The sequence below is a fragment of the Lynx rufus genome, unplaced genomic scaffold (genome assembly GCF_022079265.1).
Source record: "Lynx rufus isolate CCGP_SWC_20201006 ecotype Redwood Valley unplaced genomic scaffold, mLynRuf1.p SCAF_27, whole genome shotgun sequence".
Lineage (NCBI taxonomy): Eukaryota > Metazoa > Chordata > Mammalia > Carnivora > Felidae > Lynx > Lynx rufus.
In genome coordinates this window covers 10,006,997-10,023,364 of record NW_025814842.1, presented here as the reverse complement: position 1 = coordinate 10,023,364, position 16,368 = coordinate 10,006,997, and the positions used below count along the sequence as shown (strand labels likewise).

Below are 16,368 nucleotides of genomic sequence, written 5' to 3'. Positions count from 1 at the left end.
CTTTTGGATCAGGGGAATCAAGTACTCGGAGAAACTCGAGACTTGTTCAGGATCCCAGAGCTAGAAAATGCCAGAGCCACAGTTCCACAGAAAGTGGTTTATTGCTTTTAGAACAAAATAAGATGCTTTTAGAACTTTTGTTAAAGAAAAACGGTTAGAACTTGAAAACGTTTCTAAAGCAATGTTTTGTCAGCGGATGCAAGTAGGCACTTCGACCGAGAAAACTGCCCGCTTGCAACTGTGCAGACCCAAGCTGCCCGGTTACGTGGAGCGAACGGCTTAGAAGCGGGGCTTGCGCTTGCGGCCGGTGTACTGGGTGTCGGGTCTGACCTCCCTGTGGCAAGGAGACAAGGGGGCGGTCTCAGAAAAAAGAACAAAGGACCTACACCTCAGGGACGCTTTCAAGTGCAGGCGATCACTTGGTGGCCACGGACCACCCCCTCCCCCCATCCCCAGCCTGTCCCCAGCCCAGGTACTCACTTGCCCTGCCGCCTGCGGCGCTCCTTCTTCTCCAGCACCCACTCACGGCTCTTCCTCACCACCCCGCGCCTCGCCATCCTGCGCTGGATCCTATGCGGGAAACACAGCTCTGAGGGCACGGGTGGAACCCACGTGGCACTCAAGCTAGTCCACGCAGGGAAAAATAGTGGTCCTCCCCGAGGCAGGCGGCCTCCGATGCCCCTGCCACAGAAGTCCCTGCTTCTGGACACCTCTCCTCCCCCAGTGATATCCCCTGGGGCCAAAGCAGTTGTCTGGTAGAAGAGCGGGAGGTGAGAGGCCCCGCTCCCTCACGGGCATCTTTGTGGCAGTGACCACCTGTTTAGGTGTGTTCCCTTGTTAGGTGCTGCCTGTCGGGCAGGCAGGGGGCCGAGCTACTTTTAGGGCAACACAGGCTGGGGTCAGCCTGGCACTGCCAAGGACAGCCAGAGGCCCGATGCCCAGTGCTGCCGACTTCGGACCCTAGTCCGGCTGCGGGGTCGGCGTGCCTGGCATAGACCAAGTGGGGGTTCCCAGCAACGACAGATGTCTGAGGCAGGAAAACAAGGCTGTCAGCTCACGGCAGCCGCGACAAGGATCCTCAAGCACTGATGTTGGCCTCCAGCCCTGGCTGAGGAGAAAAGGGACCCCTCACAGCCCCATGGGAGAGAGGCCCTGGGAACAGGGAGAAGCCTTTTGTCCCTAAACCACATCCCCACCTGGCAGCTGGGCTCAAACGATTTCCAGCATAATTCCTGCCACGGAGGGCCGCTCGCCATTTGAGTAACAACCATTTCCTGAGCACCTGAGCGCCGGACCCGTGGATGTCCTACGGCAGATACGAACCAGGCTTGCCCTTGAAGAGCCCACGACTGGGCCAGGGCAGGGACCAGCCACACCAGGCAAAGCGAGTACAGAGACCCAGCAGCTACTGAGGGAATGACACGGAAAGGAAAAGCAGAGTCTGCGGAAAACAAGAAGGCTGCTGAGATAAGCGGGCATTTCTGCAGGCCGAAGGTGGGGTGGCAGCAAGACCAGAAGAACCACGCAAGGGTGCGGCACTGAAAGGACCGAGGGAGAGTTAGGGAACAAGAGACCCGTGTGCCAGGCGAGAGAAGGGGAGGGGTCCAAGTGAGATCCTGAGGGTCCAAAGCACAAGTTCCCTCCTTGCATGAGGGCCAGTGCAGGCCGGATTCCAGCACAGACCATGTTTGCAGCTACTTCTCATCTGTTCTGACCTAAGAATAAAAGTCAGAATCATTAAAAACGAAAAAAGCTCAGGGGCTCGGTCGGTTGAGCATCTGACTTGATTTTGGTTCAAGTCATGATCTCATGGTTCGTGGGATCAAGCTCCGTGTCAGGCTCTGAACTCAGCATGAATCCTGCTTAAGAATCTCTCTCTCCCCTCTGCCCCTCTCCCCTGCTCACACGCTCTCTCCCTTCCTCTAAAATACAAAGTTAAGGGCGCCTGGGTGGCTCAGTCGCTTCAGTGTCTGACTTCAGCTCAGGTCATCATCTTGCGGTTTGTTGAGTTTGAGCCCCACATTAGGCTGGCTGCTGTCAGTGCAGAGCCTGCTTTGGATCCTTTGTCCCCCTCTCTCTGTGCCCCTCCACTGTTCATGCTTTCTCTCAAAACTGAGTAAAAACACATGAAAAAATTTTAAAAAGAAAAAAATCTCAGAATCTCACTTGGCTGGGCCAGTTCACGGAGGTGTGAATACAGGCAAGGAGTGTGCTCTCCCTTCAGTAAGCAGTGGGCGGCCAATGAGGTTTCACAACAAAGAAGTGAGACAATGTGATCTAGACACTTCAGCACGTACAGGCAGTGGTGCATGAAAGAAACATTAAGAATGCCCACAACCAGGGGGCAGGAGTCTGAGGCACCAAGTGCAAAGCAGGAGGCAGCTGCCAACAGGGGGCTGGAAGTACAGGACTAATGATCAAGGGTCTGTAAGGAAGGACAAGCTGGGTGGCAAGCTGGGAGCCACAGAAGTAATGATGGGAAAGAGTCATGGGGGCAGATAAGAGCAGCAGGTGGGGGCAGTGAGCGACCCAGACCAAAGGTGCCAAGAAGGAAGTTGGGCAGTAGTGGCAAATGCCACAGGTGGACCGAGTCATCAGAGAGAGTCAGAGACTGACAAGAATGATGAGACAAAGGGGCGCCTGGGTGGCTCAGTCGGTTAAGCGGCCGACTTCGGCTCAGGTCATGATCTCACGGTCTGTGAGTTCGAGCCCCGCGTCAGGCTCTGTGCTGACAGCTCAGAGCCTGGAGCCTGTTTCAGATTCTGCGTCTCCCTCTCTCTGACCCTCCCCTGTTCATGCTCTGTCTCTCCCTGTCTCAAAAATAAATAAAACGTTAAAAAAAAAATTAAAAAAAAAAAAAAAAAAGAATGATTAGACAAAATGACAAGAACACGAGAAGGCCAGATCATCCTCCCAAAGGACAACAGCCCCCTGCCCCCCCACCCCCCAAGCCGAGGACCCACAGAGCGAGTGCCCACAGAGCCAGGGAGACAGGCCCGTGCCGGGCACTGTGCCGGGTCTGCCCACACACACGCGCTCTGCTCCTCCACACGCTGCCCGGGTGCTGGCATTATCCCCTCGCTGAACAGCCAAGAAACGGACGCTTACCTAAGTTTACAGTTAGCACATGTCGTCTGTAGACCCCAGTGTGAGGACAAGAGGGATTCTATGGTGGGTGGAGGGGGATGAACCACGTGCACATCCTCTGTGAGGTGGGAGAGGGCGCCACTCGCTGGGAGCAAGTGGTGGGCGACTTAGAGCAGAAAACATCTAGGAGAGCCCCCCCACCACCGGCCCGCAAATCCCCACGGGGAACACGGGCTGAGGAAGCTAACAGAGATGACCGTGGGGAGGTCAGGGGGCTCCACTCTGTAGTGGACACAAGGAACACACTTGTGATCTTCACCACCCGTGGCCTTCCTGACCTATTCTCTGCGCATTTTTCCCCTTAAACGTCTTAAAAGTCTTCAGGCTTCTCACTCACATCAACCAGAACTAAGAAATAACCTCCTTCACTGCCTTACCATCAATTATCCAGTTAGCAAACACCGGAAACCTTTCACTAACAATAAGACCCTACTCTGGGATCAGGGACACACCAGCAGAGCCCAAGTCCTCCTTCTGGCTGGGGAGCCAGCAAGCAAACAAACACACAGGATTCAGAACAGTGAAAGGTGGTAAGGAAAATAAAGGGTAAGGAGAACTCACCAAGGATACTGGAACAGATAAATGGCATCGTGTGATTTCCCTTTCTCAAAAATTAAAGGAAAAAGAAAGAATTCACCTTGCTGCTGTGCAGAAAATCAATTCAAAGAGGCAAAGTGGAAGGAGGCCAGTGCCGCAACTTCCACACTCCAGGCAAGGATGGTGGGGGTTCAGACCAGGGGAGGGGACCGGCTGTCACCCGGACAGACACAGAGGACTGGTCAGATGTGAGGTAAGAAAGACAAGAATGACTGTGTGGGGAAGGACAGAGGAAGGCAGTCTTGGTGTGAAAAACAAGAGCTGGGTTTTGTTCCCAATACTTGTGGGAAGCCTAGGTATGGATACTTAGGAGGCAGTTAGGAAAATGGAGGTGAGGTTGAGACCATAGGCATAAACCCAAAGCAACAAACCTGGAGTTGGTGATTAAGGCAGCAGAGAAAGGGTCCGGGCTGGGCCCCAGAGTGCTCGGAGAAAGAACAGCCAGCAAGCTGAGGACAAAACCAGGATGGCAGGCAGGAGGCCGAACTGGGAAAAGCATCGAGGGAGTGGCTGGCTGTCGTCAGTGCCCGAGGAACAGGCAGGTTAAGAGGAGGACAAGAGAGAAAGCGGACTGAGAAGCAGCCACAGATTTGGCAAGACAGAGGCTGGCGTGGCCTTGAGAAAAGCAATCCATGAGGAGACGGAGGTGGGAGCAGAGAGGAGTGAGAGAATGGTGTGGTGGAGCAAGCGGCACACGTGAGATGTGACCCAGAGGGAAGCCCATGCACGAGGGGGCGCAGCGGGGGGAGTTAGGGCGCTTAGGGAGAAGACAGAAGAAACAGGGTCTCTGCAAACTGAGGGAATGACCCAGGAGAGTAAACATGAGGACACAGGAGCGGGGAGGGAGAGCCAAGAGGGGACAGAGGCCAGGATGCAGGTGGTGGAGGCAGCCTCGGGGAGGGAGGAGACAACCCGGCAGTCCTGGCAATAGGGAAGGCAGAGAGAGGAATGAAAGATGGTTGCCTGGCTGTCCACAGACATCCAGAAGGGCCCCTGCTGCCCAGCCTGAGGCAGGAACAGGCACAGGCCCACAGGGTTCCCCACTGTTACCACCCTGGTGTCACTGCCACACTTGAACCTCCGAGACCTGGTGCAAGCAGAGAGCCACGTAGGACGACCCCGGCAGAAGCAAGCCCCCGCACTCCAGGCAGGGGTGACAACTGCTTACCTCTCACTCGTGAACGCAGACTCCGTGGCCTCCTCTTCATCAGTAGTTTCGGTCAGGGCCTGCGGGGACCAGCGTGCTCTTAGATCAACCTGGAGATCTCTCAACCCACCTGCCCCACCCCAGAAGGTCAGGCCACCCAGGCCTGAGTCCTTCCAACAGGTACCAGGCCCAGCCCCACAAGAAGGGAATCTAAAGGACACGAGCCTGCAAACTCTGGATCCCTCACCTTTGGCAGAAAGGTCGAAGGCCCAGAAAACAAACAGAGGTAGAACCTGAAACCAGAAAAGTACAGAGTGAGGGCTGGGCTCATAAAGCCACGCACAGGTACAAGTCTCCACACTCCTTCCCAGGAACAGGTGCAGAATGTGTAAGCCCCGGTGACCCAGCCGAGCACTCCTCTGGCCCACTCATCACCCCAACACCCTCTCCGCTCAACGCGGACAATACACTAGCCCCCAGCACTCACTTCTTTGCCTTGGCGCTGTTGGGGAAATCCACCACCACGCCACCAGTGAAGCCAGCCTTGGTGGCCTGGATCGTGATCAGCTCCAACTGAGAAGAAAACGGCAGCGAGTCAGGCAGGGAGACTAGGGGAGCAGACAGCTTCTGCTCCACTCCTTTCGAGAAGCCAGTCTGCCCCCCAGGGTGGACCCTACCCAGGAGAGCTGAAGGTCTTCATCAAACTGTTCCCAATTCTGAGTCCCCAAAAGGCGTATACACAGGAAAGTGCAGGCTGGAACAGCAACTCCCCTGGTTCTCACTTTTCTAGCCCAGGGACCCGTCTCCCTGCTCCCATCTCAGGAATGAAAGGCCACCATTCAGGAAACAAACTCCTTCAAGTTAGGGGCCGGGGACAGCTCACCACTGGTCTATCAGGGTCTGCACCTATATCTCCTCATCCCCATGGCGTGACCCGCCACAGAACAGACAGCTGTTGCCATCCTATCAAATCCTCCCCCCACTGCCATTCATTTGGTTACAGAAATCAGACACATCCTCATAATTGTAATACCACAGATCAGCCGAGAGGACACACAGGTCGTATCCTAGCCCGCAGAAACCTCTCCCTCAGGTACTCACTCCCTACTTTTCCCACCAGTCAGCAACAATTTCCTTGTTCCGTCACCTCCCAACAGCAAGAGGGCAGGTGAGGGAGGCACAGGACAGCTTACCTGTTCTGGGTCTCTCCCCCTCCCCTGCACCTCCAGTAGCCAAGGCGCTCACCTGCTCAGAGTTCTCAGGATACAGCTGCAGGACAGCCCGGGCTCCACGGACCTATAAGCAACAGAAACATCACTCTCCTACAAACATACCATGGGCTCAGGGCCCAACACTTCTCTCTTCCTCGTTCACTAAATATCTGAAATCCCACTGTGCACGTGACCCTGTTCTCAGGGCTGGGGATGTAGCCGTGAACAAAAGAGAGAGTGCCTGAACTCTTGAAGGCCCGTTGCAGTGAGAAAGGCAGCTAATACATGGTGGTGACTTAGTGCCAAGAAGAAAACCAAATCAGGACAAAGGAATGGTAAGTGACAGGAGACTATTGGGTTTACTTTTGGCTCAAGGAAGGCCTCTGTCTGAGGAACACTTGGGCAGAATCCTGACTGTAACGGGGAGCTGGCTGAACATAGAAGGGAAAACCATTTCCACAGAAAGGCAAACACAAAGGCCGTTAGAACCTCAGATTAACCCCAGTGTGTGTGTGTGCAACAGAAACCACATAACACATAAGGACAGCCAGCCATCCACAAGAAACAACCCATTCTAGGAAAACCAGGGATGAAGTGAGGTGATTAAGAAGAACCCAGATATACCTGGCCTGTTCCAAAAAGGAAAAGAACTCATTTTTAGGACTTAAAATCTCAAACTATCAATTGATCCTATTAAACAACTGAAATCAACACCATCAGTTACAAAAATAAAAAGCTATTGAAGGCTCTGTCTGTGATAAATAACCCTCCTGCACCCCATCTGAGCATCAGCAGTAGGGGAGAGGGAGGGTGGGAGTCACAGGATGTAAGCACTCTGCATGCCCTGGACAGGAGGTCTCTGTCCTCACTCCGTGGAGTCCGTGCCCCCACACCAACTTCCGATTAAAATTTAGTGCAGCCAGACACAGGAACTGTGATCAGTCTCAGACACCACCATCTTTTGCCATTTCATTAGGGAGTGTCAGACCACCAAGCTCTCTCTTTAGGCCAAGACAGGAGAACCATAAGGTCCTGCCACCCCATGCAGTACCATTTGAATGGCTTTCCCCTGGGAAACTTCCTACTCTGTTACTGCCTGTAGAAGGGAGAAGTGGCCAGCCCAGACTGGGAGACGATCTCATACTCACCAGCACAGAGTAAAGAGAAGAAAAAAAGCAGTATAGGCGCTTGGCAGGGATGTCAGACTTCTTATTTGCATTACAGAGCCACTGGACAGCAGAAATGCTGAGAAAGGAAAGGACCCCAGTCAGGACAAGTACCAACATGCAATGCTCTCTCCAGCCTCTTCAAGACTCTAACACCACACACAATCCTTGAGCCCCAGGTGAAACCCTCCTGCCTACAACTCTCTTTCTGGGCCTGTGCAGATCCACTCCAGGTCACCATTCTATAATACCGGATGGAGGAGAGTAGAGAGAAGGTTGGCATCAGCTTCCTTGTAGCCAATCTAAACCAGTATTTTCTCAACCTTGTTTCTCCATGCATCTCAAATTTAAAATTACTCAGTGTGTCAAGGCTCTCTGCCACCTACCCCTTCATTCCCTTCCTCTAATCAAGGGAAAACCCCTTTATAGTATGTACACGAAGGCACTCATTCACTTTTTCTCCTCTTCAATCGGTTCCTTCAACTGTACCTGTGTCTTCACCATCCCCAGATTTAAAACGCTCAAGCAACTATTATGTACTCCACTCAGGTGTTTCCCCCTTCACTGCTGTGTACATACATGAATGGAAGCCCAAACCCCACTTGTCTGTCCAACTGCCTCTCCCAGGTTTTACCTTCCTCTACCACTCTCCTGGTCAGCACTCATCACCACCTCCAGCTTGCTTCAACAACCTAACTAATCTCTCCTTTCTTTTCCTTTTTTTTTTTTTTTTTAATTTGAAGGAGTGGGGGAGCACATGCAAGCTAGCAGGGGAATAGGGGCAGAGAGAGCGACAGAGAGAGAGAGAGAATGAATCTTAAGTAGGCTCAATGCTCAGCACAGAGCCCAACACGGGGGTTAGCCCCACAACCATGGTATCACGACCTAAGCCGAAATCAAGAGTCGGCCCCTCAACCAACCAAGCCACCCAGATGCCCCTCTCCTCTCTTCTCAATAATCTTCCCAAAATACAGCTCTGATCTGGCTACTCCCTAGCTTCCCATCAATTACTGAATAAAGCTCAACCTTCTCAGCATGGAATTTAAAAAGCTCTCATTCTTGAGGTGCCTGGGTGGCTCAATAGGTTAAGTGTCCAACTCTTGAGATCGGCCCCTGAGTCGGGCTCTGTGCTGACAGCTTGGTGGAGCCTACGTGGGATTCTCTCTCTCCCTCTCTCTGTCCCTCCTTTCCTTGCATGCACCTGCATGCATGCTCTCTCTCTCTCAATAAACAAACTTAAAAAAACACCTCTGGTCTTTCCCACAATCTATCAGGTTCCTTTCCCTGGGCACTTCTGTGCCTTTGTTCACACTGTTCCTTCCCTCAGAGCCCCATCCCCAGTCCCAGGACTATCCAAGTTCCTCTGAGCCTTCAAGGCACAACCCCAGCCCCTCCTCCTCCTCAAGGCTTCCCCGTGCTCTCTAGCTTTTCTTCACCGCTCTGGTGGGTCCCACAACTCTGGTCACACCCCACACTCAACTTCATGTTTAGCTGTATGGCCCATGTCTCATACTACCTGACACACCACGAAGAGTTAAAAATTTAAAGAAAGGGGGGCACCTGGGTGGCTCAGTCGGTTGAGCATCCGACTTCGGCTCGGGTCATGATCTCACGGTTCGTGGGTTCAAGCCCCGCATTGGGCTCTGTGCTGACAGCTCAGAGCCTGGAGCCTGTTTCGGATTCTGTGTCTCCCTCTCTTTCTGCCCCTCCCCCACTTGCACTCTATCTGTCTCAAAAATAAATAAACATTAAAAAAAAAAATTAAAAGGACTGTGTTGTATTTCCACAAACCTCGCAGCACCTTGTACCATGTCTTACATATAACAAATGCTAAAAAAAAAAAAAAAAAAAAAGTAGTAAGTTTGCCATACTCTCTCTCCTCTCAAAAACAAATAAAAAGTGACTACTTACTCCTAAAACATACAGACCGTATCACCGGCCTTTGGTTTGCTGCAGCTTAGAACAATCTCACTCAACCGTTACTAAAAAGCAATTGCTTTCCTTGAAATGATTTCCCCCACTCTTGTTCCCAGATGTAAACTAATCCCTTACCCTAGAAGAAAATCTTCAAATCTACATTTTTACTGCTTACCCAGATCCCTAATGCTCAACCCACAATCACAGGATTAAAGCTGACTTCTTCCCCTATCCCCTACCCTCCACCCCATCAACAAAGAGAACAGAGAATACACCAAATAATCAACAATTTACCACAGGACACAAAGAACAACTTCATGTTTCTAACAGTCACTTCAACGTTCTAAGATCTGTTATCGAAGTACTACGTAAAGGCTCAAAACTTAACCCAGACAACCCAAAAAGGACTAAGCCACTGAAGAAACTGGCAAATCCCGGACCACTCTCCATTACAGTTAGTCAAAAAGAAGGAAACAAGATGGCTGCTGGGGCCCACAAGATGGCTCCCACAAGAGGTGTAAGAAGCCACCTCTCCACCACCCTCCAACAAAGCACAGAGAATCTATAATCTATACCAGTGGTACCTGAACCTGGCAGCGCAAGATGATCAAAGGAGTAGACAGTTTCAAAACACAAAAAATGCGTAATTGGGGACACTGCTCTAACCAGGGATGTGTATTTCTAAGTCTCCTGTGTAACTCTGCACAACCAGTTTAGGAAGCACTGACCTGCAGGACTAAAAGCAGGAACTGAAGACTCTTACCTGATACAACCATCAAAAGTGCCTGGTTTGAAGGGAATGCCCTGGCCCATGTCCCCCAGAAGCAAGTCTCCCTCAGTGTCTCGGTCCAAGGCCGCATCTACATTGGACGATAATACGTCAGGAAAACAGACGACGCGTAGCTGCTCCGTACTCATGAAGCGTAGTCTGCTCCAATGCTAAGCAGCACATACTTACCCAGCATGGCAGGGCTGATGTCGATGCCCACCCAATAGTGCCCCTCATCCGAGAGATAATCTCCACTCAGCCCAGAACCACATCTGGAAGACACAATAAAAACAGGAACTCAATAGTGTGAGCAGGAAAGACACTCCTCCACCTGGACAAGCTGAACTAGGCCCCAGGATCTCACCCAATATCCAACAGGTAACAGGGCTGACCCTCGGGCAGACAAAGGAGCTCCAATGCGCGCCCAGCCATCTTGGTCTGGACATCAATCATCCGTGAGCTGGGAAGGCAGAAAACACAAGTGATAAAGGAGTTCTGGGCTAAAACATTGCTCAGAGCAAAAGAAGAGAAAGAGAACAAGGCACAATCACCCTGAGGTACCGTCCCAGTCACCATACCCAACTACACCTATTTAAGAGCGACCCCCAAAGTCCATGTAATACAGCAACAAGTTATTTTGCGACACAAATTACAACTTTGCCAGCTGCAAAACTGATGTGAAGGGAATAAATCGCTTAGCTAATGACTAACTATTGCCTATTTTCAACTCCATGTGGTTCTGATATGTTTATTACTTCAAAACACGTTTTCTGGAAAAATTACCCACCATAGTTACTCTCCTGTATAAAGCTTAACAAGGTACAACAAAAATCCATAGCAGTTGCTACCCATGAGAAATATAATGCAAGCCACGTGGGACTTTCTTAGTGCCATGATTAAAATGAAATGCTAAAATTAATTGTAATAGTTTACCCAACCCAATAATCCTGGTAATATATCTTAACCCGATATGCTCCAAATAGCATTTCAACACATCATCAACATTCAATAGGTAAAATGTTAACATTTTCTTCAAAGTCATTCCGACCAAACATTTCTTCAAGAGAATACTGCCTCTTAACAAAACGGATCTTTGGTGTTCTCTGCCTTTCCCAAGATCAAGAGGAAGAATCGCACTGAATTCTGCAGCTGGGAAAAAAGCTTATGTTGCTACATAATGACAACCGGATCAGAGATTTCTGCTGGCCTTGGTCTTGGACTCTAATTTGAATGGGAAAGTGGAGAACAGTTATCTCTAGAGTAGTGGTATCAGAGAGAGCAGGCTTGGAAGTCCCTGTTCTAGCCTTCACCTGTTAAATGACTCTATGGTTAACACAAGTTAACTCCCCCCCTGAAATTCAGATTCTACACCACTTGTCATAAGACCTTAATGATAATGCAAACAGGGGCACACCGCATTCTGGGAATACTACTTCCTCCCCCTCAACAGCACTGACCCCCCTACACGTATCCACCGCCCCTGCCGATTTTACCGCATGCTTCAAACAAGCTGTCACATGAAACTTTGAGAACCCCCTAGAGAAAGTACGCACGATTCACCTCCATTTTAATGCTAAGTTCACCGAGGCCCAGAGGGTTCCGAGACTTACTCAAAAGTTGCCTTTCCCACCGTAAAAAATAGGAACAATCCGGGTCCCTTCCTTCCCCAACACCCCAAACTCTTGCGTGCTTTCCAAGTAGCGCCAGCTATCACGGTAACTTGCCGGCCCCCGAACCCCGACGCCGCGCAACATCTAGGCTCCCCTTACTTGCGCACGTATTTCCGGGCTTCATTCTTGTCATAAAACTGCGGGAAAGAAAAAGAGAAGAGTAGTATAGAAGGAATCAAGACGCGAGGGCCTTAAATGGAGGAGAGAAGGACGCGCGCGAGCCGCAAGCCTCACCAGCTCCGGGGGCCCGCCGTGCTCCGGTCTCTTCCCGCGGAACGCCATCCCCACGCCTCAGCCGCGAGACTCACGCTAGTGTTCCGGGAACCCGGCTTTTATGTCTTCGGCCCCGCTCCCGCCCAAAAACACGCATGCTCCACCTTTCTCCCCGCCTCCCTTTTTACTCGATTGGCTAGAGGGCCGACGCGCTGCGAACAACGCGCGCTTCCCATTGGCCAGTTAGTCTCGCACCGCCCGCATGGCCCGTTCAAGATGGCAACCAAGCGCGATCTGAGGTGGCCACGGCGGTTGCTGTGGGGGTTGTGGCTGGCCCGGGGCGCTCCACAGAGCCCGGGTTCCGGCCTGGGCCTAGAAGGGAGGACTTATTCCCAGGGCGACGGCCCATACTCGCGCACGGCGCTCTATGAACTGCTCGGCGTGCCCACCACAGCCACGCAGGCGCAAATCAAGGCGGCCTACTACCGGCAGAGCTTCCTCTACCACCCGGACCGCAACTCGGGGAGCGCCGAGGCTGCCGAGCGCTTCACGCGCATCTCCCAGGCCTACGTGGTGCTGGGCAGTGCCACCCTGCGTCGCAAGTATGACCGCGGCCTGCTCAGCGACGAGGACCTGCGCGGACCTGGCGTGCGGCCCCCCAAGGCGCCGGTCCGCGACACCGGCTCGCCCCGCCCCCCGCCCCCTGCGTCTCAGGCCCACGGCCGCGGTCAGGCCACCGCGGGCGGCAACCGCACCATGTTCGACTTTGACGCCTTCTACCAAGCTCACTACGGAGAACAGCTGGAGCGTGAACGGCGCCTCAGGGCCCGGCGAGAGGCCCTACGCAAACAGCAGGAGGACCGGGCCAAGAAGGGCTTCCACGGGGACGATACCCGAGACGCGACCTTTGTCTTCCTTCTCCTCACGGTCTTCATCATCATGGGCTTTCGTTTTTAAAAGGAGAGAGGAAGAAAGGGAGCAGCCCCCCGCCAGCCCCGAGAAAATGGCCTTTCCGGTGTTCTTGAACCCTTTGCCTTCCATAGTCTACCTCTGCGGGGGTCCGGAGAAACCGCTCTCCCCCTCCTGCTCCCCGCCCGCCCAGCTTAGCCGTCCACGTACGCTTCCCTCTCCTACGGTCCAGAAAAGAAGGCTTCTCGATGCCCAAGAAAGAGGCCCCAAGAAGAAGAGTCCCAAAAGCCCGAGAGTGAAGGGTTTTCTGGAGTCCCTTGGGTGCCTGCTTCCAGAGGTTGCCTTCCTGATGTCAGCTTCTGGAACACTTGCTCGGGCTTTATTGTAAAGCTCTGAGCAACAATTGTCTGCTCCTGCCCCGCGCTTGTACCGTGGGGCTCCTGTGTAACCTTGAACCGTGCAATGTGACCAATTGTTGGCTGCCAAAAGAAAAATTGTGGGGTTGTACGAACCTTGTCTTTCTGTGAGTTCCCCAGCCACAGGTGAGACCTGACGTAAGACTGTGATCTTTGGAAACCTTGCCATTCTTGTATGATCAGCCCCAGACCCCACTCCCTTTTCTGTTGATGGCATGTGGGAGTGGGAGAGCAAGGTCGTGGAGCATAAGGAATTGAGTGTTCCTGTGCCCACACTTATCTAATGTGTATGACCTTGGAGAAATTACTCTGTGGGCATGACAGCAGAGGAACAAATCATTTGCTCTCTTGAGGCCTGTCACACTTTATTATCTACAGTTCTAATGGGCTCATTGATTAAAACATGATGTGATAGAGTTAGGTTTATCCTTGGGACAGTCAGTATGCCTGTCTCTTGGTCATTCCTTTGCCAGCCAGCCCCATTGCTAACTGTGCAGCCCATCCCCTCCCAGAGATAGAGCGGCCAGCTGGGACGCTGAGTCGCTTGAATGTGGCCTGTCCTCTTGTTTAGCCCCACAAGCCAAGTCCTTGAAACCTGCTTGAGTTTAGGGTATACGGTAGTACAAGGGACAAGAGGCTTGTGGTGAAAACAAATTTCTTTATTCAGAGCTGGCTGAGGCTTTCTGTCTCTCCCTCTCTCTCTCTCTCTCCTTGTTTTGTTTTGTTTTTTAATATTTATTTTAAGAGCACATGTGTGAGCCCTGGAGAGGGGCAGAGAGAGAGAGGGAGAGAAAATCTTAAGCAGGCTCCATGTTCAGCCCGGAGCCCGATGTGGGGCTCCATCCCAGGACTGTGAAATCATGATCTTAGCCAAAGTCAGGAGTCGGACGGTTAACCCACTGAGCCACCCAGGTGCTCCTCTCTCTCTTTCTAAGCAGTTGGTCATCACTTGGCAAGAGCTGTAGAAGTCAGGCTGTCAACTCTGAGTCCCTGCGCGTGGTACATGTATTGGCTGTAAGATTTTAGGTGCTTAAGCATTAATGCATGGGGCCTAAGTGTAAAGCTGCGAGCTAGGGAAGCCTTTACAAGAGAGATCTACCACAAGGGTGAGGACAGAAGTGAGCGTAAGTTCTAAACAAAGCCAGAGGTGCTTGGGTATATGAGTAAGAAATCCTGCATTCAGTCTTTCATGTGAAATCCTTGTAATTAGGATAAGCCCACAGCTAGTTCAAACTGGTGTCTTGGAAACCATTTGATTCCCTCCAGCCTTGGAGGTCAGGGGCTGCAGTGACTGTACGATTCAGTGGTAAGGATTTGAGCCTGCTTGGATTCAGGCTTGGTGAGCTCAGCTAGCCTTGGTTTGGGGGGAGGGGTGTATGTACTTTTGAAAAGAACATTTAATGTTATTATGTTTCATATTTGGAAAACAAGTTCTTTTCGAAATCCAAACAACAAGTAGTGTTAAGCTTAGCAAAATGCACAGAAACTAGTGATTCTCAGCCAAGCTGTTGGCATTATTTGGGGCAAGGTTCTATCAAAGTTTCTATCAGAAAGGATTGGGGTTCTTTTGGGTTGGTTTATAAAAGCACTCGTGGTCTGTAAATTGCTGGGCCCTTTCTCATGGGCTCCTTAACGTAGACCTCAAGTTTGTTTTCTCTCGGTGAACATTCCCTGGGGCTCCAGAACATGGAGAAGGATAGAAAGTTACAGAAGACTGGAGGAAGGGGCAGACCCTGTGGAACTTCTGGAACATTCCATGCAACTCTGAGCAGGGTAGTCAATAAAGTTTGTTAATCATCCAACTGTAAGCCTCTCCTTAGGCATAGGACCAGGCTCACACTATATTTAACAGTGCCTTCTTGCCTACCTCAGGTTTTTCTTAGCCCCAAGCTGAACTCTTAAGTTCCTACTCTGTACTCTCCCTAAAATGGAGTTTGGGCTCTTTATGGAAGGGGAGATGTGTAGGAGGATTTTTGAAGGACCCTCAGACCCCTTCCCACCTATCCCCCATGCCCGAGGATCGTCATAGGTCGTTCTTTTCTCAGTTTCTTACCTGCTCTGGAGAGGAGAGACTGAACCAGGTCGTGGACATTATCCCCTGCCTTCTAGGGGCTGCTCCCCAATTCCTAATAATGGAAGAAGGCTCAGACACGCTCAACTTGAGTCCCTTTTCTCCTTTTGATCACAAACTAAAACAAAACTCCCTTGAAGGTTTGGACCTAGGACAGAAGGTGGACCAGAGCAGCCCAGCCTGCCTTGGGCTGTGTTCCCTGGGGTGGGGATGGGGTTGCGAGTACAGTATCAGGCTGAGTGAGCAGCACACACAAGGCCTAAATGGGGAGACCCGGCCGACAAGCCAGGAGTCAGGTTGTCAGGCAACTGTATGTTGTATACTGTCTTTGGACTGGATCAGGACTTCGTTTCTCCTGAGCCTAACTTTTCCCTTTGTCGCATTTTGTTTATTGCTGGGTGAAATGATCTATTACAAATCCCAGTGCTGAGGGAGCAGGATTCCTTGCTTCCCCTCTGAAGTTCTGGCATTTCGTTCACTCGGCACACCTTGCCTTCTATAGTGATCCCAGCGTGAGCCAAGATGAGGAAGAAGAGCCTACCTTAGGCCGGTGTGTGGCCTCTCTGGTCATTTTTATACACGTGTATATAGTCCTTAGAGCCAACAGCTGAGGTGCCAAGGATGGAACCCAAGTGAGCGGCCATCATACTCCCTTTTGGGCAAATGACGGTGGGGATGGGGGAAGGGGTGTGTATCTCGGACCTTCCTGGAAGGTCACCAGATCCCAGGAAGAAAGGCTGAAACAGGACAGCTGGTAAGTGGTGGTGTTACTTCAGTCCACTGTCTCGAATTCAGTGCACTAGATAAGTGCGCTCTATCCTGGTCTTTGCCTCCTCTCAGTTCCTCACCTGGTGACAAGGTCACACACTGTCACCTGCCTATGATCAGGATCATAGGAGAAGGCCCGCCTTACCTGTGCTCAGTGCCTTGGTTCTCAGGCCCAGCTTGTGGCCTCGGTGGCCATAGGGTTTGTGCAAAGCAGTTGAGGGTCCCTCTGAGGATGAGAGTGACCTGAGTCTGGTCCTCTGAACTTGCAAATACTGAGAATACTCGGTGCTGTTGTGCCCAAGAAGCAGGTGCAGAGAACTCATCTTCACCATTTGCTATGAGGTCATAGCGTCACTCACGATCTAGC

At 51.7% G+C, this 16,368-nt stretch overlaps 2 protein-coding genes and 1 non-coding gene across 5 annotated transcripts; 1 reads left to right on the top strand and 2 right to left on the bottom strand.

The window, feature by feature from the left end:
* Nucleotides 1-82: 82 nt before the first annotated feature.
* On the bottom strand, nucleotides 83-11,927 carry BUD23 (BUD23 rRNA methyltransferase and ribosome maturation factor). 3 transcript variants are annotated; one of them, XM_047089363.1, is made up of 12 exons: nucleotides 11,859-11,927; nucleotides 11,724-11,761; nucleotides 10,319-10,414; nucleotides 10,144-10,226; nucleotides 9,949-10,045; nucleotides 7,251-7,347; nucleotides 6,137-6,187; nucleotides 5,379-5,464; nucleotides 5,139-5,184; nucleotides 4,913-4,971; nucleotides 481-570; nucleotides 83-334 (listed from the first exon to the last, which is right to left on the bottom strand). In XM_047089363.1, exons 1-12 carry the CDS (start codon nucleotides 11,904-11,906, stop codon nucleotides 280-282), a joined length of 846 nt encoding a protein of 281 aa, XP_046945319.1. In that variant the 5' UTR covers nucleotides 11,907-11,927; the 3' UTR covers nucleotides 83-279. The 3 variants fall into 3 exon arrangements, with proteins under 3 accessions (XP_046945319.1, XP_046945320.1, XP_046945321.1); XM_047089364.1 differs by lacking the exon at nucleotides 83-334 and adding an exon at nucleotides 1,197-1,306 and having other exon boundaries at nucleotides 482-1,108; XM_047089365.1 differs by lacking the exon at nucleotides 83-334 and adding an exon at nucleotides 1,197-1,306 and having other exon boundaries at nucleotides 484-570.
* LOC124519428 (small Cajal body-specific RNA 20) lies at nucleotides 1,022-1,152 on the bottom strand. The gene has a single exon (XR_006964109.1). It is a non-coding gene; the product is annotated as a small Cajal body-specific RNA 20 (non-coding RNA).
* A 186-nt stretch (nucleotides 11,928-12,113) lies between the features above and the next one.
* DNAJC30 (DnaJ heat shock protein family (Hsp40) member C30) lies at nucleotides 12,114-13,253 on the top strand. Its single transcript, XM_047089297.1, has one exon. The coding sequence runs from the start codon at nucleotides 12,114-12,116 to the stop codon at nucleotides 12,792-12,794; it is 681 nt and encodes a 226-aa protein (XP_046945253.1). The 3' UTR covers nucleotides 12,795-13,253.
* Nucleotides 13,254-16,368: the final 3,115 nt, after the last annotated feature.

Coding starts and splice junctions, on each gene's coding strand:
- BUD23 (XM_047089363.1), bottom strand. CDS start 11,906: ATGGCGTTCCGCGGGAAGAGACCGGAGCACGGCGGGCCCCCGGAGCTG. Junction 6,188..7,250: donor CTTCTCTTTACTCTGTGCTG/GTGAGTATGAGA, acceptor TGTTGCTTATAG/GTCCGTGGAGCCCGGGCTGT. Junction 4,972..5,138: donor CTTCGACCTTTCTGCCAAAG/GTGAGGGATCCA, acceptor TGGTCCCCGCAG/GCCCTGACCGAAACTACTGA.
- DNAJC30 (XM_047089297.1), top strand. CDS start 12,114: ATGGCAACCAAGCGCGATCTGAGGTGGCCACGGCGGTTGCTGTGGGGG.